Raw genomic sequence first — 24,350 nt, 5'->3', positions numbered from 1 at the left:
AAGCGTATTTACATTTTCTTAAAAGGTTTGTATGTAAACTGTTTCCACACCTAACCCATATCCGTTTTCCTTAAATGAAACTATGGATCCCTACCTTCAAGCTTAATTAATTTAACTATGCATGATATTGAATGCATTCATGAGTAACTATTCTACATAAGATCTTTAATATTAACTATCATTTGTATCTAAATTGTATAATGCATCTTGGAGCTTTTCTCCCCTGGCCTCCGCTGAAAATGGGTCAATTCGTCCCAGTGGACTTTCCTGGCAATCAAATTACAAATAAAAAATAAATAAATAAAATAAAAGTTTTGAAAGACTGTATAAGCAAATGAACAAATATGCAGCCAGGAGCTGGATAGTGACATCATATGCCCATTTGCCTCTGGGGCTAGAACAAGAAAGCAACTGATACCTGTAGTTATGAAATTTGCTTCTGACTGACAAAAAGTGATCTCAAAAGTATGGAAAAAGGGCCAGGTACTGGAAATAGGAACAGCATGAGTCTGTACAATGATTACTCGCTTCAGGCAAGGAGCTATATTAGACTGCCCAGAGATATGAATTTAAGATTTAAACTGGTCTACAGTGCAAGCTTCATAGCTTTTGTTACCCTACTCTTGTGAAAGTTTATGGGTCCAAAAATGGTACACCTGAAGAGGATTAGAGGATTTACTGTCTCAGTGGGGATGGACCACAGGCAGCTACACAGGACAAGCACATACAGGAAAGACGTCTGAGCATACCCTTCCCGAGGGTAATGGAAGTGGCGATTGAAGAAGCCATGACTGAGGCAACATGGTAAACACTGATTGCACTGTGTGAAATTTGTTCTTCAGACTGCTTTTGTGTAACTAATACTACAGAATTGACTGTCACAAAGTAAAGGATTGACTAGGACAAGTGGTAAGAGACTTGTCAGGATGATTAAAATTAAATCTTACTGTGACTGTTTTCATCCAGAGATTTTTCCAATTTGGAGACTTGCTGCAGTCGTGGGGTGTGGGTGGGGTATAAACCCCCTCCCCGTGACAGTTCATATTTTTTCAGTTTGTCTAAAGCAAAGAAGTGCCGGGTTAAATTGGGGGGGGGGGGGCATAAAGTTTGAATAATGAGCTGTGTCTCTATTGGGTGTTGAGAGCTTGTCCATCTGTAAATATAAGCATGAATGAACAAGTAGAAGGTCTAATGTTTATAAAGAAAGGGGAGAGACTAGAGGGTACTTGAAGGAAAGCACCGTTAGGGAGTGGATAATGTAGCCGGAAGTTCAACAACATATATAGGAAATAAAATAAGTAAACTACAGTGTTAGGGTCACAGAATTTAAGGGAGAGCTAAAAAGGGTTAGCATGCAATGGATATTGAATGATAAGAGTGCAGTGGTCATGTTCACAGCCAATGCAGCAGCACTGTAACTACAAAATAAAGCAACTAAACCAAGGCTTGGCAGAGGGGAAAGGAGGAGTAGATCGCTGGGAAAGAGAGTAAAGACGTGAGAATACTCCCAAAATGTAATTGTGCTTAGAGAGCAAGGCAACAAATGCAATATCTCATGTAAGTATAGCTGTTGTACTAAAGTGGATGCGGGGAATAAAACCAATGTACAGGTTGACTTCACACTTAATTCAGCATTTAGGCAAGATTAGACAGATGCTTTAAATGGTGAGTACTGGGAGATGCACTGTCATTTTCTGACCTTTTTTTTTTAGGGAGGAGAGAGTTTTAAGAAATGGGTAGGAGAACTGACACAGTTGTAAGGAAGGAGGAGAGGAGGTGCGTAATAAAGGGGGTAGATGTAGAGTGGTCAAGGCCCAAAATATATGGAAGTCTTAAGTATGGGAAGATCTGATGAGTGAATATAGGAATGTAAATATGCATAGAAAGTTGGGATAGAACACACCGTGGTAAACTCAGTTACAGGAAACAAAGCAACAAATGGTGTATTTATACAAGGTGAATGAAATTAGGACTGGAGCATCGCATCTGAGATCACCACAACACACTGAGGAGCACAGTAATGCTAGCACCAAGACTTGGGCAAAAAAGTGAAATCAGTAGTTTCCAAGAACATAGAACACTGAAACTGGCATTAAACACATGGAAGAAAATGGGGTAGAATGTTATAAGGAACTCTACAGAAGAAGCCGCAGTAGAAACAAGGGGGTGATGATGCAGAAGATTTCTTAAAACAATTGAATTTACCCCCCAGCTAACAGAAGTAAAAAACTGTACAGACTATATTAGAACAAAAAATCAGGCTAGCACTTTGGTATATTTAAAAAAGAAGAAAAAAAAAAAGCAGATTTTTAATATTTTAATCATGCTAGACAGGGGAAGGACTATACCCAAAACTTGGAAGGAAGCCATACTTTTGATCATACTAAAAGAAGGAAAGGGTCCATAATTGTCTAGCTTGTATAGACCAATTTCAGTTTTAAAGCATGAGTTCTAACATGTATACTACTACTATGTGAGGCAGGAACCCAAGATCTTGGGGAGAAATGAGTAAAGTACAGTTGTGGGTTTGTGGAGGGTAGAGAAACATTTGACAATATAAAGAAGACATTCATTCAGAAAGATGAAATGACAAAAGAAAAAATCTTACGCTCTTAGGGCTAGATGCATGGAAGCCTTTTGTAGGGTGAGCTGAACAGTGAAGGTATTCAGTTTTCTGGCAAATTGGACAAAATTATTAAAGAATTTGTATGATAATGCCAGCTCCAGAATCAAAGGTAGAGGAGGGCTAACAAGGGAGATTAAATTACAGGGGATCTGGCAGTGCCCACTGTCTTCTATTCTTTTTGCACCGTTTTATTTAATCTCCAATGGTTCTAAATCAAGATTGACTTCTGAATGCCCATAACTATTTACTTTGTCTTTGCAATGTAACAGAAACACTTGATGTTCTAAGTGTTTCAGTGTTGCAGTCATCACCTGTGGGTTATCCCTGCTATGGCAGCCCTCTGCCGGCCTGAATACCAGAGTCAGTTTTTTTCTGCGTCGGCTGCAGTCACCTGTAGTCCGACGTCCGGTCGTCAGTGCTGTAAAGCTAGGCAGCCAACGTCATTACATCAGCCTTTCTTGCTGTGGAGTCCGTAGCAGAAGCAGTTCGCACGAGTGCCAGTTGGTCGCTACCAGAGTTTGAATTTCAGCTGAAAATGTCTAAAGGTAAGTACCCTGTTGGGGACCCTTTTTTCTTGCGCTAATCGATATCCGAAAAAGTTAACAATTGTCTTGCCTGTGGAAAGCAGATCCCACACCAAGACTTCCATTCTTACCGTGTCAGTTGTTTAGGCCCAGGCCAAGACATCCCTTGTCACTGGTTCTCTGCCCTCAATGCGTGAACCATTTGCCGTGGAGCTGTTATTGTAGACAGGCATTTTCGTGTTCTGTCTTCCCATTCCGAAATGGCATCAGTCAGCAAAAATCTGTGGACTGCAGAGATAACGATAGACCACGCAAGGCTAAGCCTTCATACGACTCTACTGCTAAGCAGGTCATCAGTTCTCCGGAATTCAGTGAGGCGCTTTCGAAGCCCCTGATGCATTATTCGATATCTGTGCAGGCCTCTACTGAGACCCTTTTGGAGTCGGGTATGCCACAGAAATCTTTGTCTTTCGAGCCTTTGGCTGTGTCTGCCTCGGTTGGGTCCGGAGCCATGACACAGGCACCGGCTTCCGAGGAGGTCTTTCGCACTACCAAATCTAGACAAAAAATGAAGTGTTCTCATCTGGCTACCATTTCTCTGACTGGATAGTCTCAGACCTAGAAGCCAGGCCACTCTTAGAAAATCTGCTTCTAGCCACCATCTTGCTACCACCCCAAGCGCAAATGCTTAAAATGCCAGAGGATCTCCTCTCCCTTATCTGGGGTAGTCAGGCCACAACTTCTAAAAGGAAAAGGCACCCTTCTCCAGAAATTGTGACAGAACAGGATTCTGAGGAATCTGACTATTCAGATTTTGAAGAGGAAAAACAACGTCTGACTGCTTATGAGGATTCAGAAGCAGAGGAATCCATCCATTCTGCCTCCCCTCCAGAAGACATTTCCTTTGGGGAAACCCTTCACACCCTCAGGGAACATTTCCAATGGGAATCTCAGGATTTCCCCCAGTCTAAGAATAGACTTGGAGAGTTTCTGGACCTGCCCCAGCATAGACCCCCTGGCCACCCCCCCCCCTATTTTAGAAGTGGTGGATGATGTTTTCCATGAATCCAGCTTAGCCCCTGATACCCTCCCACCTGCTCCTAGTAAATCTGACCAGTATTGCAGAGTACTAGATTCTCACAAATACCTGTATAGAAATCCTGCTGCAAACCCAGAGGACATTACACAGGGACCTAAAGAAGCTGACTAGTTCTGCCAAGAATCCTATTCCTTCTGACAAGGATTCCAGAGCTCTGGACAGATGGGGAAAAAGTATACACCTCTGCAACCTTGGCTATCAGAGCACTCAACTGTCAGTTCCATATGGTAAAATATCAGCAACACACTTTGGAACTACTAAAACAAAAGATTTCTACCTTTTCTGACTGTGCCAATTTGAAAGAGTTAGTAGATTTACTGCACTCTGCTTGTCAAATGGCCGAAAACTCATGTCACTGTGGATGTGACACCCTAGAAGCCTCTAACATGGCAGCAGTTTCAGGATCTGTCATTAGGAGACATGCATGGTTGAAGGAACAACTTCTCCCTGATCATGTCGAGTCTAAACTAATTGATGCACCCCTGGCTAAGGAGTGTTTGGAGTAAAAGCAGAAGAGGTGCTTAAAAAGATAGAAGACAAAGCAAAATCTATGCAAACAGCAAAATATTTCTTTCAGGTTCAATCTCCCAGGTTCAGTAGGAACTTTCCCTCTAAACATTGGTCCTTCCCTGCACCTAGTAGCAGACAGGGTCAAGATAAGCCCAGCAGGGACATAATCCAGGCCCCTATTCCAGGACCAGCAGAGAAGCAAACAGTGGACTATTTCTGCCCCAAAGGCAGGGAGTTCTAAGCCACCCTTCTTTGGCAAAAACTCCCAATGACTCCCCCTCCCCCCTCTGCCCTCCCTTCACTCACCAAAAGCTAGGAGGAAGGCTCTCCCTCTTCAAAGAAAATTGGCTTTTGGTAACAAAGGACCAACGGATCTTAAAGATAATTTTTCAGGGATACAAATTCTATTTCAGCGAATTCCCAATTTCAAGAGGATACCCAGACTTACCCCCAAATCAGTGGGCAGAGGCATTGAAACAGGTCCAAACTCTGTTATCCCAGGGGGCAGTAGAACCTGTCCCCTCAGATCAGTCAAAAGCTTTTATTCCAGACTGTTCCGTGTTCCAAGAAAATAGGGCACTTGGCGCCCCATCCTGGATCTATCCATTCTGAACACCTCCCTGTTGGTCCCCAGATTCAAAATGCTAACTTTGCAGCAGCTACTGCCTATGCTGACAAAAAAATACCTGGTTAGTGACCCTAGACGTAAAGGTTGCCTACCTCCACATCCCCATAAGGGTATCCTGCGGGAAATTCCTTTGCTTCAGAGCAGGCTTACAACAATTTCAGTTCTCTGCCTATCCTTTGGCTAATTACTGCACCCAGAGTATTCAAATGCTTTGCCCCGGCCACAGCATTTTGCAGACACAGAAATGTACATATTTACCCTTATTTGGACGACTGCCTCATTCAGGCAGAGTACATAGAAAAGCTGCTGCAGGACCTTTTCTTTGTCAAAACCCTCCTAACGTCCCTAGGGTTCACAGTCAACGAGAAGAAATCAAAGCAAACACCCTCCAGGAAGGTCATTTTCTTGGGAGCACTGCTAGACACAGCATCCCAAATGGCCTTCTTATCCCCAGAAAAGCAGAGCTTCCTGCCTCTCTACTTTACCCAGCTGGCTGCCAGAAGTCACCTCACTGTGAGAAAGTTCCTGGAAGCCGTGGGGTACATGCCATCTTGCATCCTAATTCCTCTGGCCTGGCTTCACATGAGAAAACTTCAGTGGTATCTAAAGAACCTTTGGTTATGTACAAGGGCAGAGTTTCTCCGGGTGACGGGGGCCTATGTCAAGAACAAGGGTCTTCCCTTCATCCTCCGCCTTACCTGCCAAACCATCAACACAGACGCCTCAGACATTGCTTGGGGCACTCACCTAATAGGCAGGTGCACCGAAGGTGTTTGAAATGCCCAGCACCTTCCCTTGCACATCACTCAGAAAGAAATGATGGCCGTACAAAAGGCTCTGACATCCTTCAAACCCCATCTCAGGCCAGGGGTTCTCCTTATAAAAACAGACAACACCACAGTAATGTGTTATATCAACAAACCGGGAGGGACCCAATTTTACCCTTTGTGCAGGCTAGCCATAAACCTCTGGGTGACAGCCATCTCCATAGGTCTACATCTAATTGTCCAATACCTTCCAGGGTCAACAAACACCCTGGCAGACCACCTAAGCAAAAACTTACTGAACCCCCATGAATGGCAGCTCCACAGAAGAATCTTTCTGCAAATCACTCAGGAGTGGGGAACTCCGGAGGTGAATCTCTTTGCTTCGCACCTCAACCACCAGCTGAATAAATTCTGTACCAGGGAGTATCCCCTCCTAGCGTGGAAGGTGGATGCCTTGACCTTCCCCTGGAACACCCTCTTTGTGTACGCGTTCCCTCCTCTGCCTCTTTTTCCCAAGGTACTGATTAAAATAAGGGAGGAGAGACCAAAGGCCATCCTCATTGCTCCAGATTGGCCCAGTCAGCATTGATACCCCTTACTGCACAGCCTGACTTTACAGCCCCCCAGGCAGCTTTCCCTGATCTCAGACCTCTTGACCCAGGTTGGGGGGGGGGGGGTACTGCACCCAGACTTGCGGACTCTGTCTTTCAGCATGGCTAATACTTTAAATGCAAACAAGGGGTCTCTGTTAAGCAAACAGGTCGTAGACATGATCACAGAGGCCAGAAGGCCCAGCACCAGAAAATCTTGCGCAGGGAAATGGAAAAGATTCTGCTCCTGGAGCCAGTCCAGAGGGGCCAGTACCTCACATCCTTCCATCCCTATTATCTTGGATTACCTAGCCGAATTACTCAAAAGTGGCCTCTCTTTCTTGTCTATTAAAATCCATGCCTCAGCCATTTCAGCCCATTACGATTCAGACCTACCCCTCTCCTCACATCCTTTGATTAAACAATTCCTCAGAGGGGCTTCTAATATCAGGCTTCCCATGCCAGCCTGGGACCTGAATTATGTTTTAGAAAAACTAACCTTACCTCCATTCGAACCTGCTGCTTCAGCAGAATTTAAATACCTCTCCTGGAAGACTGCCTTCCTACTAGCTATCACCTCCACCAGAAGGGTTTCAGAACTTCAGGCACTCATGGCTGTTGAGCCTTTCATGATTTTCCATGCAGACAGGGTCTCCCTGATGACTAACACCTCCTTTATGCCCAAGGTGGTATCTGTTGTGACCCTCAACCAGGCCATACACCTATCCGCCTTCTTTCCCAACCCTCAAAACAAGGGGGAAAGAATTCTGCAGTCGCTAGACATGCACAGACAACTCTAATACTACCTGGACTGTAAAAAACCGAACCGCTGCTTGTCAACTTTGCCCCAGTGGCAGAGGGGAAGCCCATTTCCAAGCAAACCATTTCCATATGGATATCGCACTGTATCCATTTCTGCTACAGACTACATGGGAACCCCCCCAAGTCTAGTTGTACCCATTCCACTAGGGCAGCCTTCCACAGCCTTCCTCAGAAGAGTCCCCACCAGGGACATCTTGGAAGCTGCCACCTGGACCTCTGTCCATACCTTTATAAAGCATTACCACCTACTTTTTTTTTTTTTTCTAAGTCTAGGACAGGGTTTGCCACTGCAGTTCTGCAGGGCTTGCTGACCCATGCCTGGGGCTCTAACCTATCCTTCCACCCCTCTCCTCAGCTTTGGGAATCCTGCCACAGGTGATGACTGCAGCAGTGAAACACACAGAACATAATACAGTTGTGTACCCTTGCCATAAATGTAGATGTTCGAGTGTATTCACTGTTGCAGTCCTGGTTTCCCCTCCATCCCCCTTATATCCTCTTTCCCTAGGGAGACATAAGCTTCCCACGGTGGTTTTTAGCCACCAGGACCACATTACCTTATTTTCTTGTGCTTCTGATGGGTTAGGGCAATAATAACTTTTGTAATGACATCGGCTGCCTTGCTTTATAGCACTGACCTGACGTCAGACTACATGCGACTGCAGCCAATGCAGAAAATCATGGACTTTGGTATCCGGGCTGGCCAAGGGCTACCACAGCAGGGATAAACCCACAGGTGATGACTGCAACAGTGAATACTCTCAAACATCTACATTTATGGTAAGTGTACACAACTGTACTTCATCCTTAACGGGTCATTTGCAACTATCTCATGTACTTGTATCACAGTAGGTTTAAGTTATCCCACGGTGAAAACTCTAGCTTGGCCAGATTTCTTTGCAATTTTTATATATGGGTATAGATGTATATAATTTTGTGCGTCTCTGTATGTACATGTATATGTGTATGCGTGTGTGACTGCATATGTATGTGTGTGTAAGTGTATATGCACTTGATTGTGTATATATACCTGTGTATGTATTTGTGTGTATGTATGTAAAATATGTATAGAACACGCACATGCATAAGTATGTGTATGTTTATATACGTATGCATATTTTTTGTACATGGTAAGATGACAGCAGTTTCCTTTTCTCCTGACTAAGAGCTTCCACAGCATTGTATAGATGAATTACTAGTTGTTTTTCACAAAAGGCTAGTGTGCCCTTGGCTTTTGGAACAGGTATACCAACCACAGGGTGACTGTATTTATTGCCTACAATAGGAAGCTATTAAAGGCATACATATGTGGTGTTCTTCTAGAAGTCTAGTAGAGGAGCAGGTTGGTGGAGTAGGTATGGTTGCAGCTTTGTGGAGGTTAGAAGAATTACCAGGTAACTGAACTGTTTGATTCAGTGTGTCTGCAAACATACTGGGTGGTACGTTCTAGTCGGATTTAATGACATGAAGTGGAAAGGGAGTAATGTTTTTATAATCAATGGGATCTGAAATTGGGTAGTCTCTGTGCAGATACCATAAGGATAACTTGGTGAATCCAGGGAAGGAAGAAGTGTCTGTATTCATATTCTGGATGATATGTTAAGTTGAAGCATCCTTTCCAGGTACACTGAGCACAGCTGAGATGCAGGATTGAAACTGTTCAGAGAGGTGCAAGAAAAATGCTATGTATTTTGGGCAAGTACTTTAAATGCTAAAATAGTGAGATGCCCCATGGAAATGTGTGTGCGCTTAATGTGTGTATTTTGGTGGGTGGCATGTTACACTGGATAGTGGTCCATATTCAGTGGAGGCCTGTGAAGATAACCCGGTATGTAGAGTTGGTGATGTTTTGAAAAGTGGTATTAAGTGGTATTAAGTCAGCATCATAGCAGTAGCAGTGTTTACATATGAAGTAAAGACTACAAATGGAGTGATTATTCCGGGGTGATGTAAAATATCTGCACAGTGTTTTTGAATGTTTGACTCTGGAGACTGAGGGGACAGATCACTTTTAATGGGATATAGGATGATAGTTTATTGGTTAATGATGGTTATAATAAGACTACACATAGTCTCTTGAGTTACGAAATGGTGGATTAGACAAGCAATGTGACGTTCAACTGCTCCCTGCTTTTTTTTGCATTGTTGAAGTTGTGCAGTTGGAGTATCACATTAAAACATGATGCCCTTCTCTAGTAAATCTGGTTTGAAAGTCAGAGACCTGTTAACGATGCCCTTAATTTGTTGTACTGTGTAATTTCTGTTTCTGACTTTAGGTCCGCATCCTTCTGATGGAACTTGAGGAGGCCCGTGGTAATCACGTGCTGAGAGATGATGAGGTGAGCTCTGCTGCTGTCACCAGCTCATCTGAAGTTATAACCCAGCACTTGGTCACCTATAGGAATATTGAAGAGTTGCAGCAACAGAACCAGCGACTTCTGCAGGCTTTGCGTGACCTGAGTGAAACCAAAGAAAAAGAAGAAATTGAAACCACTACTTCAAGGTAATTTGGTGGTGTACCTTTTCTAAGTGAATTTTGCAGGAGACTTTTTTTTTGCTGTGTAAAATTTTGACAGTTGTGACACGTAAGGTATTTCTTTGGCTCCATTTCATTTTAAATGTTTGGCAACCTCCTGCTGACCATAAGCTCACATCCCAGCTCCTCAGTTGGACTGTATTTTCCTTGGCCACCAGGGGCAAGGGTCTGATTGAGGGGGGGCATACTGTGGGCCAACAGTGTTTTATTCCCCAGTTTACCTTGTGCCATTTTCATGTTCACATCCAAGTTTAGCCAGTGAGCCAAACATCCTCCATTGCTGTGGTGTGCCAGTCTGGGGCGGGTTTCCAGCATTGTGTAAACTTTCATTTGATGACGAGAAGTATTGGAGTATGCTATATAAACACCTTATTCATTATTAATGCATGGCGTGTATCCATAAAATCCAAGCAAGATAACTCACATGGTTTTATGTAATAACATGTTTGACTCCAACCATTCCTGACATGCATGCTGACTGGACATGTGAAGTACTGTTCCAGAGCTTCTGAGTAGATGCCATTTGAGATTTATTGCTAGATATTATACAACCCTGCAGAGTGCTGGTAGGTAGACTGCAGGTGCACTAACATAAAACACTATGCAAATACTTTCTGGGTCGAATTATTTAACAAATAGTAATGACATTTTATGTATCAAGAAAACAAAATGTACTTAATTGATCATCCCATTTTGATGAGCGGCCATTCTCAACTGGTATGCAGACATCTGTGAAATGCTGCAAGTGTGAAGAGTACAGTGTTTGACATGTTTGCATAAAAATATTTATGCATATCTGTATGTTTAAGTTCAAATATCTACAGAGTGAGGATAATTGCTATACATTGAGACGTTTTCCAGACTTTATAAAAGCTTTTATTTGCTACTGTGACACCTGAACGACTTGGCCATGTAGTGGAAATATATGTATTTGTATATCACCATGAAAATCAGCATACTTTCGCACTTACTCCTTTATTGACTTTTTTAGCGGGAAAGTCTAGGTTAAAGGTACCAGTTTTCAGCGGAGTTATATAGCATGATAAAACGTTTTATTGAAGTGTTTACAAAAGTATTTAGATTAGCGGTTCTGTGAATGGAAGCCAATTTTTTAGTTATTAAATGAATATGAAATTAGAGGAGGAGAGAAGGATGGAAGAGAGTAAAGATGTGTTGTAGAGAAAGGTGATGTGCATTAAGGTCAAAGTAGGAGGTGGAAGTAGAGTGGAGAGATTAGAAAAGGGGGATTAGTAGGTGAGGAAGGTGTGATTGAGATAATAAAGCACATGGGTAAGATGGGTTAGAAATGAAGGTGGAGGCGATTAGTACATTTCAGCAGTAAATGTTAGTCTGGATACTATAGTGCAAGAGTAGAGCTAATGTTTGGATAGGAATTCTTTGAGAGCATGTTTAAAGGATCTTTTGGAATATAAGGAATTCCATTTTTTTTTTCAATAGGACTACAGACTTTTTCCAGATCTGTTTGAAGAGATCTTATGGGGAGGTAGGGTAGGAGGTTGGATCAAAGGGCTGGACAACTGTAGGTTTGTGCATGATATGAGTTGTTACCAGTTGAAGGTAAACTTAATTGTTGTGAAAGTTCATGCTAGATAATTGAGTGAAGAATGGTGCAGTGGTGGACGATATGGAGCACTAGTAGCAAACTTGGCTGTTCTGTTGTAGCACGTTACTAGGTTTACGTGGTTTGAAGGTTGGTGAAAATTGGACAGATGGGATAAGAAGGTTTACACCTCTGCTACTCTTGCCATCAGGGCTTTAAATTGCCAGTTTCATATGTTAAATTATCAACATATTATGGATCTAAGTAAATAAACCACAGGAGAGTAAAACAAGGCTGTAAACCAGTTGTAGCATAAAATCAGCTCGGCAGCAAATAGTCCACCAATTCTGACAAAAAGATGGACAATTATGGTAAAATCCAAGAGTAAATCGATTTATTGAGAAAATAGGCAAGCGCTGTCACCCAAAAGGGGCTTTATCAAACCATATACAAAACAAACAAAAAAGGCACACTTTTTAAATGCCTGAAAGTCCACATCACAGTGACATCCCTTTGCAAATCTTAAAGGTGTATAACAAGAAACAAAGGTACATATCTTAAATCATCAAGCAATAAGCTCATAAACAAGGTTGATATTGTCTTTCGGCTTTTCCCGGTTAGGGGTCGCCACAGCGGAACTCCGGTCCGCTAATCATTGGCAGTAGATGTTCACGGTGACGAGTTGCCAGCTCGACGCCCAACCTTCAACGAAGGCACTCCCATTCACGCATGTCTTTCGGAATGCCACTCGACCCGTGGGGAGGACATGCAGACTACACACAGAAAGCACTCCCCGCACACTAGCTGAGAATCGAACAGGAGAACCTCTTGATGTGAGGCAACAACAGTACCGCGGCACCACCGCTCATAAACAAGGTATTTTATGTAAAATAATCATATTCTACACTAAAAAATGTATTCCTCATATAAAGAACAAACTCTATGGTAAAATCTAGAAATATATGTTAAACTGTGCAAGTATAGCTTTGAATGTATATATCATACATAAATTTGTGTTTGTGTCTAACAATATCACATGTTCCAATGCTGTACTATACACAACACTAGGATTTGATCTTCAACCTTCTATTCTTTAATAAAGGTTTAATGGGTATCTTATCGTTCAGGCCAGGTTTACGGTCTGCCGTCAACCTGATAATCCAATCTAACTCGCATGTCTCTGTATAATTTCTAATATCCCCTCCTCTAGGAATCGGGGCATTGATCTGTAGTACCTGAAACCTAAAACTATGTATATCTGATGTCCCCATCACATGCTTGGAGAGTGCATTATTGGTGATCCTAATGCGTATGTTATAGACATGCTCTCTAATCCGTCCGTCAGTCTTACCTACATAAAACGCCATACAAGATGTGCATTTCGCTAAATAAACTAAATGTTCTGACTGGCAATCAGCTTTTACCCCAGGCAAAAAGCATTGATGTGTCACAGGATGTACAAATCGGGGTTCACATTCTATATATTCACAGAAATTACATCTGTGGCATGGTTTCGTACCCCAACTGGAGGCCTCATTTGTATGGCTGATATAAGTTTTAGGATAACATAGTATTCTATGCAAATTCTTCCTATTCTTATAAGTAAACTTGGGCTTATCCCCTACTACCTCTTTTAAATCTTGGTCAACTGTGAGTACCCCCCCCAATTTTTACTAGATATCTCTAATATCACGTATATCCTGTGTGAAACTCAGTATAGGGTTGACCTCGGATCTACATGAACCTTCCTGTGAGGTAACACCAGCTGCTGCTTCTCTCCCATCATCTGAAGTATTTGTACAGCTTCTTGAGCTCTCGGAGAAATAGGGTGCAGCAGTTGTAGTCCTAAGTGAATTGACACATTCAGCACCTGCATGCACTTCTGCTTTGTATGATCTATTCAATAATCTACCTGTTAAACTCCATAACTCCTCTTCAAACCCCTCATGAGTGGGATTTAACCTTGAGGCATGCATGGCCTCTCCTCTGATGACATTCTGAAACACAAAGCTAGGATGCATGCTATGTCTATGTAAAAGTGAATTCCTGTAACAGGACTTTCTGTAGACTCCCGTATTTATGGAACCATTATCCAACCTCTCAATATAAACATCTAAAAACAAAACCAGAGTTTCAGATTGCTCCATTGTGAACCTTAAATAGGGTGTCAAAGAATTAATCTGTTCAAAAAAACTTGACAATTCAAAGACGGTACCTGTCCACAGGAGACAAATGTCATCCACAAAACTGGTGTAAAACATTACATGTTGTTGGAAACCAGCTATAGGAAACAGTTTATTCTGTTCCCAATCTGCCATCACGAGGTTGGCGTAGCTATTGGCACATGATGTGCCCATAGCCACGCCATCCGTTTGGAGATGCGCTGTCTTATCAAAAAGAAAGATGTTATTTTCTAGGACAACCTCTAAATAAGCACAAATAAGTCAATTTTACTCCTAGTATAAGAGGTCTTATTCATCAGACATCTATGTATACACCCAACTCCCTCCTCATTGGGTATTGCAGTGAACAAAGACTGGACATCCAAAGTCACCAATCTAATGTTCAAATCACTGTTGCTGTCACTGGTTTTGTCACACATCAGCAGGAAATGCTTCATGTCCTTCAAGATGTATGGATATTCCTCCACTGCTGGTCTGAGGTAATATTCTAAGTACAGTGAAAGGGATTCTGTCACCCAACCCCTTCCTGCTACAGTAAGTCTCATGGGAGGGTCTGTGGCATGTTTATGGATCTTCGGTAGTCCCTGTACTATAGGTATCAAGGGATGGTCTACCTGAAAAAATTGATACATGTCTAAAGTAATGATTGTGCTTTTAAATAAATCTTCCAACATGCATGAAATACTAGTGATTCCCCTTTCTATTTCACTAGTAGGAATTACAGAATAAAATCTATCATCCTGTAGCATCAAGTTCATACTATTGTCATATCTTACTTTGTCCATCACTAACACTGGACCCCCCCCTTGTCTGCCGGTCTAATCACAATAGTTTTATCATTCTTTATCCTATTCAGTGCTATCCTCAGACCGGGGGATAGATTCCCAAACCATTTCCATTGTCCATTATTGGTATCTAACTTATGTAGGTCCTCCTGTACTAGTTTAGCAAAAACCTCCAAAGATGGATGTAATACAGGTACGTATGTACTAGGCTTCCTAAAACTGACTTATAATAGACATGTTGGCTCCCAAAATCCAATTTCAGTTAAACATTACGGCAGTATAGTCTGAGGTCTTTCACCGTGTCTGTTAGATTACTTTTGGTGGAGGGTATAAAGGATAAACCTTTGTTAAAGTATCATCAACATATTATGGATCCAATTAAACAGAAAATGATGTTGATTCCTGATTGTGCAGAACATAAAGATTTACAAGAGTTAATGCATTCTGCTAACCAAGTTGGTAAACGTACTTTGCAATGTGGTTTGATGCCTTAGAAGCATCTTGCAGGGCTGCTGTCACTGGGTCTGTTCTTAGATGGCATGCTTGGCTTAAGGAACAAACCTTGCCAGACCATGTCAAAGCAAAATTAATAGATGCACCATTAAACCAAGAGCGTCTTTTTGGCAATAAAGCAGAAGTCGTCCAAAAAGGATGGAGGTAAAAGCTAAATCTGTGCAAACTGTTAAAGGTTTCTTAAAGTACAGCCACCTAGATTTAGTAGGCATTGGCCTTCTAAAAACAGTTTTTTTCCAGTCCCTTGCAGACCTTCAGTCCAAACCCAGGGGCAGCAGGCCACTAAGACTACAGTCTCAGGATGTGCACAGATCTAAGCAGTGGAGTGCTCCCACCTCCAAAATGGGGAGTAGTAAGCCACCATCCTATGGTAAAATCTCACAGTGACTTATCCTTAACTCTTCCAAGCCTCGCCCAAGTTACTTGCTCCTTTAGGAGGGAAACTTGCCCTGCATGCCAAAAATTGGGAGTGCATTACCCAGGACAGATGGGTCTTAAACATCGTTTCCCAGGGATACAAATTCCACTTCCACTCACTCCCAACCCCAAGCGGATGGCCAGACCTCCCCCAAACCTGTGGGCAGAGGCCCAAAAGCAAGTACTGTCTCTGCTCCATATTAAGACTATTCAGCCTGTCCCAGCAGAACAAGGGGGACAAGGCTTTTATTCCAGACTGTTTCTGGTACCCAGAAAAGAAAACTCTTGGCGCCCTATCCTAGATCTGTCTATTCTCAACACCTTTCTGGTGGTTCCAAAATTCAAAATGCTTACGCTCCAGCAGCTGCTTCCTATGCTAGCCAAGGACTCCTGGCTAGCAGCCCTAGACTAAAAAGAAGCTTATCTGCACATCCCCATAAGAGAATTTTGCAGGAAATACCTACATTTCAGGGCAGGCTCTATGCACTATCAGTTCTCTGCACTTCCCTTTGGCTTATCTACTGCACTTAGGGTATTCACAAAATGCCTAGCTCCAGCTAATGCATATTGCAGGCAGAGAACAATTCAAATTTACATATACTTGGACGATTGCCTGATTCAGACGGACAGTCATGAATTGCTACTACAGCACCTGACATTTGTAAAGAGACTTCTAACTTCACTGGGGTACACCATCAACGAAAAGAAAGCGCATCTAGTACCCAGCCAACAGATTATATTTCTGGAAACAAGCTTGAACACAACTTCCCAGATGGCATTCCTTACTCCAGAAAAACAAATTTATTTGACAAACTACTTCAATCTACTTGGCCACCAAAACCCAGCTATCTGCAAGAAAAATACTGCAAACCCTAGGGTTCATGGCCTCTTGCAATGTACTAATTCCATATGCAAGACTGCATATGAGGAAACTTCAGTGGTACTTAAAAAGTCTCTGGTGTCAACATTCTCAGGACCTGGAAAAAATGATTCCTATCATTCTTTGCCTATGTACAGAGTTCCTTTGGTGGGCAGAGGCCTGCTACCACAACAAGGGACTCCCTTTCACTCAACCCCCTGCCGCCCAAATCCTAGCAGATGCATCAGACTATGCATGGGGGGCTCACATGGCAGGACAAATGCATTCAAGGCAAATGGAGCCCAAAGCAAATGCACCTGCATATCAATCAAAAAGAAATGTTAGCTGTACGGAATGCTTTGACAGCCTTCAAAGGTCTTATTCTTCCAGGACAACTATTGGTAAAGACAGACAACACCACAGTTATGTGGTACATAAGCAGGGGGGGACCCATTCCTATCCACTCTGCAGATTAGCCATGGCTCTGTGGAACACAGTCTTGAGCAACCAAGTGCACCTGCAAGCTCAATTCCTGCCAGGCAAGCTAAATTCACTGGCAGACGACTTAAGCAGAAATCTCATGGACCCACACAACTGGAAACTGGAACCCAAAATATTCAAGCTTTTGAGGGACAGGTGGAAGGGCACCAGAGGTGGACCTCTTTCCTTCCCGTCAGAACTATCAGTTGAGCAAATACTGCAGCAGAACTCCCCACAGCCAAGCTTGGAAAATGGATGCCCTGTCCTTTACCTGGGAAAGCCTCTCAATCTGTGTCTTTCCCCTTTTGCCCTTCCTCTCGAAGGTTCTAGTAAAGATCAAACCGGAGAAGCCAAGGACAATCCAGATTGCACCAGACTGGCCATGCCAACACTGGTGTACCCTCTTTTGTGCAGTATGACAGTAGTGCCACCTTGGCACCTGCCTCAGACCCCTTCCCTGCTGTCCCAGCAGGAGGTCCAGATTTTGCACCCTCAGCTCCAGACCCTGAACAGAGCAGCCTGGCTCATCCCCTGATCTCATCACCAGCAACCCTCAGTAAGCAGGTGCTGGATGTCATTCTGGAGGCAAGGAGAACTAGTACTAGAAAATCCTATTCGGAAAAGTGGAAAAGATACTGTTCCTGGGGCCAGTCTCAGGGGATGGACACAACTGTGCCCAGCTTAGCTCACATACTAGAATACTTAACAGAGATGCTCCACAAAGGCCTGTCCTTCTCTTCAGTTAAGATTCATGCCTCTGCCATCTCAGCTCATTATAACACTGAGCCACCCCCTTCTCTCATCCTCTGGTCAAACAGTTCTTAAGAAGAGCAAAAAATCTAAGACCCACACAGGAGAGCTCCCTGTCCAGCCTGGGACCTTAACTTTGTATTGGAAAATCTCACGCTTCCACCCTTTGAACCTACTGCTACAACAGAGTTAAAATTCCTGTCATGGAAAACAGCTCTACTTCTAGCCATCAGTTTAGCAAGAAGAGTGTCTGAATTGCAGGCCCTTATGGCCGTGAAACCCTTCATTATCTTCCAAGAGGACAGGGTTTCTCTCAGGACCAAACCTTCATTTATGCCCAAGATGGTATCTAGTGTGGCTTTAAACCAGTCCATTCATTTGCCAACCTTTTTCCCTAATCCTCAAAGGGGAAAGTATCCTGCATTCCCTGGACATGCACAAGCAAGCTTAGGTTCTGTCTGGACAGGATTAAGCCTTTCAGAAAATCTGACCAGCTGCTAGTCAGCTTTGCTGCAGGGGCAGAGGGCAAGGCCATTTAAAAGCAAACCATTTCTAAATGGATAGCACACTGCATCCATTTCTGCTACAAACACCATGGGAAACCTACCCCACAGGGGGTCAGAACACATTCCACTAGAGCTACATCAACCTCTACAGCTTTTCTCAGGGGAGTCCCTACCAGGGACATCCTAGAGCTCTGCACACATTCACCAAGCATTACCACTTACCTATCTTTTCTAAATCCATTGCTGGATTTGCCACAGCAATCTTACAGGGCCTGATTTGCCAGCCCTAATGCTTAACTACCTCCACCCATCCTCAGCTTTGGGAATCAACCCAAATGTGATGACTGCAACAGTGAAACACTAAGAACATAGTACAGTTGTGTACACTTAACCATAAATGTAGATGTTCGAGTGTATTCATTGTTGCAGTCCTGGTTACCCTCTCTCCCGCCCCATGACTTCTCTTTACTTATGCCTATCTTGTTTGTTTGGCATATATTACATCATTGGTACTTGCTTTTTGCTGGGGGTGTTACATACCATGTAAATGCTTCCTATGTTGGGGGCTCCTGACATCTGGGCAAGAAAAAGTGATGTAATGGTGTCAGCTGCATGTTTTATACCCCTGACGACCTGACTTCATGGAAGAAGCGACAGCATCCGACGCGGAAATCCCAAGAGTCTGGTATTCAGGCAGACTGAGGGCTACTTGCAGGCAGATAACCCAAATGTGATGACTGCAACACTGAATACACTCCAACATCTACATTTATGGTAAGTGTACACAACTGTACTTTCTGTAAGGGATAGCAAGGTGTTTGTGGTACAGTGGGATGGCCAAAAGCCATGTGTGTTGGTTAGTAGTTGATTGTCAAGGACATGGTTAAGAAGTTTTTGAATGCATTTTTCAAATGTCGTTGAAAGACAAGATGGCAGTGAGACAATAGTTTGATATTTAAGTAGAGCTTCCCCATTTTGCAAGGGGATGTACAGGACCTTTTCCGTAAAGTAGGAGCACAAGTTTTGAAAATGGATCTGTTGAGGATATGAATTGGATGGGCTGTAGCATCTTCAGCTAATCTGCTAGTAGTAGTGCAGTGTTTGGCCACTTAAGGTGTTAGGAAGTGTTCCAGAATAGGCTAAATTATTTGGAATGGATACCCTTATCAATCAAGGGTAGAACTTGAATCATTATATTTGTTGTATCTAGTTGGTGTTTGTACAAGTTGTGTGAAACCAAATTAGTTCAGACTTGAAGCTGGTAAACTTAAGTTGCAGTTTGCCAGTTAATGTTGACATCAGTTACAGTTTCATTACTGATTGTGCTGAATGGATATCCTGGATAGTGCATCTTTAAGTATGGGAATGTTCTTACCTGGAGGTATGTTAAGTACAAAAATGTATAAACATTTATTTCAATTTAAATTTAGGAAGTAGGCAAGGATTTTGGCGTTGGCGCATTTATGAGTAGTGTTTGTGTATGTAGGAAGATTGAGAGTGTGTGTGGGTAAAATGGCGCTATTTCTCCAATTTTATTATAGCTGTTCTAATTACATTATAGCCAAGAGGTTAACATTTTTTGAATTGTGTATGTTTAAGATGTTCATCATGCATACAGCTGCAGTCATAACAGATGGGTTCTCGGTCGGCCGAATTCCAAAGTCTAGGTCCGGCGTCAGTTGTCGTCGCTTCTTCCCTGAAGTCAGTGCGACAGGGGTATAAAAGAACCAGCCGACGCCATTTTCTTCAGTCTTTCTTGCCGCGCGGTGCCCGAAGCAGAAGCAGTTCGCAAGTGCCGGTCGGCCAGCTCCTGAGATTACAAAAATTTGGAAACCGAAGTCTTCTTAAAAGCTAAGTACCCTGTTGGGGAAACTTTTCTTGCCTCAGACCGATGTCAGACAAAGTTAATAATTGTATTTCTTGTGGGAAGCAAATACGACTTAAGGATTTCCATTCCCTCTGTATACCTTGTTTAGGCCCAGACCACGACGTCTCGGTCTGTCGCTTTTGTGCTACATTCAACAAACGCACTATTAAGCGTCGGGCGGAGTTCACCCAGCATTATTTTGGGAAAGCATTTAACTGTACTATGTCATCAGATACTCCGACTCCGGTTTTGTCTAAAAAACGTAAAGACAAGGACCGAACCACGAGGTCCGCGGCCTCTACCGACACCACGCCAAAGCCGACTACACGTGGTCCGGTTCTCAGCGAGACGCCTACGCAGCCCCTGACTACCGACGACCTGTCTTTGACGGTGTCTCCTGTGCCCGAGGTCGCAGGCTCCTCGGCCCACACCCCGACTACAGATACCGAAGCCACTCTTGGCGTTGAAACTCAGAATGTGGACAGGTCCACCTCCACTCAAGGTGTCTTCAGACCTTCCTCTTCTTTCTCCATCATCAAAGAGACCAGCTACACAGGGCCCATCTCCAGGCCCCATGCCTAAGAAACAGATGCTTAAAATGGCTGAAGATTTAATTACCCGTATCAGAGGTTCTCAGCCCCCTCCGGACAAAAGGCCTAGAGTGGAGGAAGATTCTCCCTCCTCTGATCAGGGCTCCATTATTTCAGAGCACTCTGATGATCAGGAACATTCTTACTCCCCTTTTGAAGACTCTGATGCGGTGGAGTCCATCCCTTCTGTATCCCCCCCTGAGGATTACTCATTTGGGGAAACTTTGCATACCTTAAGGGAACACTTCCACTGGGAAGGCCAGGATTATTCAGATTCCAAGAAAAGGCTCAGGGAATTTCTCTTGCTTCCTCAGCACAGGCCTATGGCTATACCTCCTGTCTTGGACATTCTAGATGATGTTTACTCGGAGGCCTGCCTTAACCCGGACTCTCTTCCTCCAGCTCCAGTTAAGCCTGACAGATACTACAGGGTCCCTGACTCACACCAATTTCTATACAAGAGCCATGCTGCTGACCCAGAAACCATCTCACAGGGCCCCAAGGGAGTTAAGGCCTCCATTGCTAAGAATCCATTGCCTTCCGAGAGAGATTCCAGATCCTTAGAAAGGTGGGGAAAAAAGGTATATACCTCGGCAACCTTATCCATGAGGGCCTTAAACTGTCAGTTTCATATGCTAAAATACCAACAGTTTTTGTTATCACAATTGAAAAGTAAAATGTCACAACCTGAACAACCAGATTTGAAGGAGTTGCAGGATTTGATGCATAGTGTAGAACAAGTGGGTAAGCATACCTTAAAATGTGGTTTTGATGCTCTAGAAGCCTCATGTAGAGCTGCTGTTACAGGATCAGTCATACGTAGGCATGCCTGGCTCAAGGAACAAGCCTTGCCTGATCACGTCAAAGCTAAATTACTAGACGCCCCTCTTCAAAAGGATGTACTATTTGGTGCTAATGCTGAGGAGGTATTAAGGAAAATGGAGGAAAAGGCTAAATCAATGCAAACTGTGAAAGAATTTCTACAGGTTCAACCCCCACGTTTTAGTAGAAATTGGCCTTCCAAAAACTGGTCCTTTCCTGCCACAGACAGACCCCAAAGAGGCAGATTACAGGCGCCCGAGGGGCAGAGGACAATCCCAAGGATCATATAGAGGCAGACTATGGCAAGCTCCTACACAAAGAGGTGGTGAGGACAACTCGCAATCTTTCAGAAAGCAATCCCAATGACTTTCCCCTTTGCATGCCAACCAGGTCTCAAATGGCAGCCCCCTTAGAAGGAAATCTGGCATTATTTTCAAAAAATTGGCATATTGTCACAAAGGACAAATGGATCCTGGACATTATAAACAGAGGCTACAAATTCCATTTTCACACCCTTCCAAAAATGAGAGGCATGCCAAACCTGCCACACAATCAAAGGGCAGAGGCACAAAGGCAAATTACAGATCTCATAAACATGAAAGCTATTCAAAAGGTACCTACGCACGAACAAGGTCAAGGTTTTTATTCCAGGCTATTTCTGGTGCCAAGGAAGGGAAAAGATTGGAGACCTATTTTGGATCTATCCATCCTAAACACTTTTCTACTCGTACCAAAATTCAAGATGCTCACTCTACAGCAACTTCTTCCCATGCTGGGCAAGGAGTTTTGGCTGGTAACATTGGACCTCAAGGAGGCATACCTGCATGTCCCAATCAGACAAAATTGCAGAAGATACCTCAGATTTCTTGCAGGTTCAATCCACTATCAATTCTCTGCATTGCCCTTTGGCTTATCTACTGCGCCCAGAGTATTCACGAAATGCCTGGCATCAGTAATTTGCCTACTGCAGACTTCAAGGGATACAAATATATCCCTATTTGGACGACTGCCTGATCCAAGCGGACAGCAAGCACATTCTTCAGAAACATCTGGCTTATGTAATAATGTTATTGAACTCTCTGGGATACACAGTCAACAAAAAGAAATCAAGGCTAATACCCTCTCTGAAGATAATTTTCCTGGGTGCCAATTTGGACACAAACACCCAGATGGCCTACCTCACGCCAGAAAAACAGGGGCAACTAATTCAATACTTCAGAACTCTATCTAGCAAATTGCACCAGGCTGACTGCAAGGAAAATCCTGCAGGCTCTGGGATTCATGGCATCTTGCATCTTACTAATCCCATGTGCAAAGCTGCATATGAGGAAACTACAGTGGTACCTGAAAAACATATGGTCTCAACACAGCCACAGTTTGGAAACAATAATACCACTAATTCCATGTCTGCAAAAGGAATTTCTGTGGTGGGCTCAAGCATGTCAAACAAACACAGATCTTCCATTCAGCAAGCCTCAAGCAAATCAAGTCATCACAACAGACGCCTCGGACTACGCCTGGGGGGCGCACATGACAGATCGGTGCATTCAGGGCAAATGGTCCCAAAAAGAAAAGCACCTTCACATCAATCAAAAAGAAATGCTAGCAGTGATAAATGCAATTACAGCTTTCAAGGACCTCCTGCATCCAGGGCAATTATTGATAAGAACAGACAACACCACAGTAATGTGGTACATAAACAAACAAGGAGGAACACATTCATACCCCCTGTGCAGACTAGCCATGTCACTTTGGAACTTGGCTCTGGAATGGCAAATCGAACTTCAAGCACAGTACTTGCCAGGTTTGGAAAACATGCTGGCAGACAATCTAAGCAGAAATATGACAGACCCACACGAATGGAAGTTGCATCCTCAAGTGTTTACAAAGATAATCCAAGTGTGGGGAAGGCCAGACATAGATCTCTTCGCCTCCCACAGGAATCATCAATTGGAAAAGTTCTGTTCAAGGACCTTTCATCCAAAGGCCTGGAGAAGTGGACGCCCTTTCTTTCAGTTGGGCAGCATGGACAGTTTACGCTTTCCCACCTTTGCCTCTTCTGCCCAAGGTGCTCTTGAAAGCAAGAGCAGACAGACCGAAGATGATACTGATTGCTCCAGACTGGCCAATACAGCACTGGTACCCACTCCTGAGGAGCCTAACGCATACTCCTCCCTGGTCCCTACCTCTAATGCCTCTTCTACTGACTCAGCACAGCTACAAAACTCTTCACAGTCAGCTGAAAACACTCAATCTCGCTGCAAGGAAAATTCCTTAACACCACAACAGACCCTACTCTCCAAAGAGGTGCAGGATGTCATTTTGGAGGCCAGAAGGCCATCTACTAGAAAGGCTTACTCCGCAAAATGGAAACGGTTTTGCTCTTGGAATGAGAAAAAAGGCCAGAATCCTAGAAAACTGAATTTGCCTTGGATATTAGTATCTAGCTGAGCTGTTGAACAGTGGACTTTCATTTTCCTCCATAAAAATTCATGCCTCAGCCATTTCTGCAGAATTCAACACTGATCCACCCTTATTCTCTCACCCACTTTTAAGACAGTTCCTCAGAGGGGCTAAGAATATAAGACCTCCAAGGAAACAACCAATACCACCCTGGGATCTTAATTACATTCTAGAAAAATTAACATTGCCTCCTTTTGAACCAGCTGCCTCAACAGATTTGCAATATTTGTCCTGGAAAACAGCTTTCCTTCTGGCCATTACCTCAGCTCGTAGGGTTTCGGAACTACAAGCCCTCATGGCTGTGCAGCCCTTTCTCATCTTCCATCATGACAGGGTTTCCCTTCGAACCAACCCGTCTTTTATGCCTAAAGTGGTATCCAGGGTAGCTTTAAATCAAGCCATACACTTACCTACCTTTTACCCCAATCCTCAAAACAAAGGGGAAAGGCTGC

At 43.4% G+C, this 24,350-nt stretch overlaps 1 protein-coding gene across 1 annotated transcript in view; it reads left to right on the top strand.

The window, feature by feature from the left end:
- The window catches only part of TPR (translocated promoter region, nuclear basket protein), a gene marked incomplete in the record, with an annotated part of 1,837,142 nt that overhangs the window by 320,996 nt on the left and 1,491,796 nt on the right, over positions 1-24,350 (top strand). The window contains 1 exon segment of the mRNA XM_044085316.1: positions 9,843-10,069. Coding sequence (XP_043941251.1) covers positions 9,843-10,069 — 227 coding nt within the window.

Source organism: Protopterus annectens, chromosome 10.part0 (genome assembly GCF_019279795.1).
Source record: "Protopterus annectens isolate FY-2018-M chromosome 10.part0, PAN1.0, whole genome shotgun sequence".
Taxonomy (NCBI): Eukaryota; Metazoa; Chordata; order Ceratodontiformes; family Protopteridae; genus Protopterus; species Protopterus annectens.
The sequence above is the reverse complement of the archived record's forward strand: the minus strand, read 5'-3'. Positions and strand labels throughout refer to the sequence as shown.